Below are 525 nucleotides of genomic sequence, written 5' to 3' on the forward strand. Positions count from 1 at the left end.
AAATATATAACTATATAGTTATTGCACAAATGGAGTCTACGACCTCTGCGGAGAAGCAGGTAGTATATGCTTGAAAACTGTATTTCAGTCTTTATCCTAACGATAGCGACAGATTTGGTGTTGTTCGTATATATATATATAGATATACATCCCTATACTTTCATTAAGACCCCATCTCCCTCTGCGCCACTTTGCGTGTATTCTGCAGGCATCAGGAATACAAATAAACAAGACTGAAAGTCCAAAGACAAAGCCAGAGAATAGCACACTTCTCTTCGGGCAGACTTTTACAGACCATATGCTGGAAGCTGATTGGAGTCAGGAGAAGGGATGGGCTACCCCTGTCATTAAACCTTACGGAGACATGGCTATGGACCCTGCTTGCACCGTGTTCCACTACGCAATGTGCTGTTTCGAGGGCATGAAGGCATACAAAGGTGATTGCCTTCATTGTGTCCGATTTGTGATAATTATGCGTATTCAGTATTTGTGCCGATCTTTTTCCTGCAGAGACTATATATATAC

General features: G+C 41.7%; 1 protein-coding gene across 1 annotated transcript; it reads left to right on the top strand.

Moving 5' to 3' along the window:
- Window positions 1–208: 208 nt before the first annotated feature.
- SARC_18284 (hypothetical protein) lies at window positions 209–438 on the top strand (the record flags this gene model as incomplete). Its single annotated transcript, XM_014287636.1, has 1 exon — window positions 209–438. A coding segment is annotated over one exon (230 nt), but the record flags the coding sequence as incomplete, so codon positions are not given.
- Between the last annotated feature and the right edge of the window lie 87 nt (window positions 439–525).

Source organism: Sphaeroforma arctica (assembly GCF_001186125.1).
Source record: "Sphaeroforma arctica JP610 unplaced genomic scaffold supercont1.15227, whole genome shotgun sequence".
Taxonomy (NCBI): Eukaryota; class Ichthyosporea; order Ichthyophonida; genus Sphaeroforma; species Sphaeroforma arctica.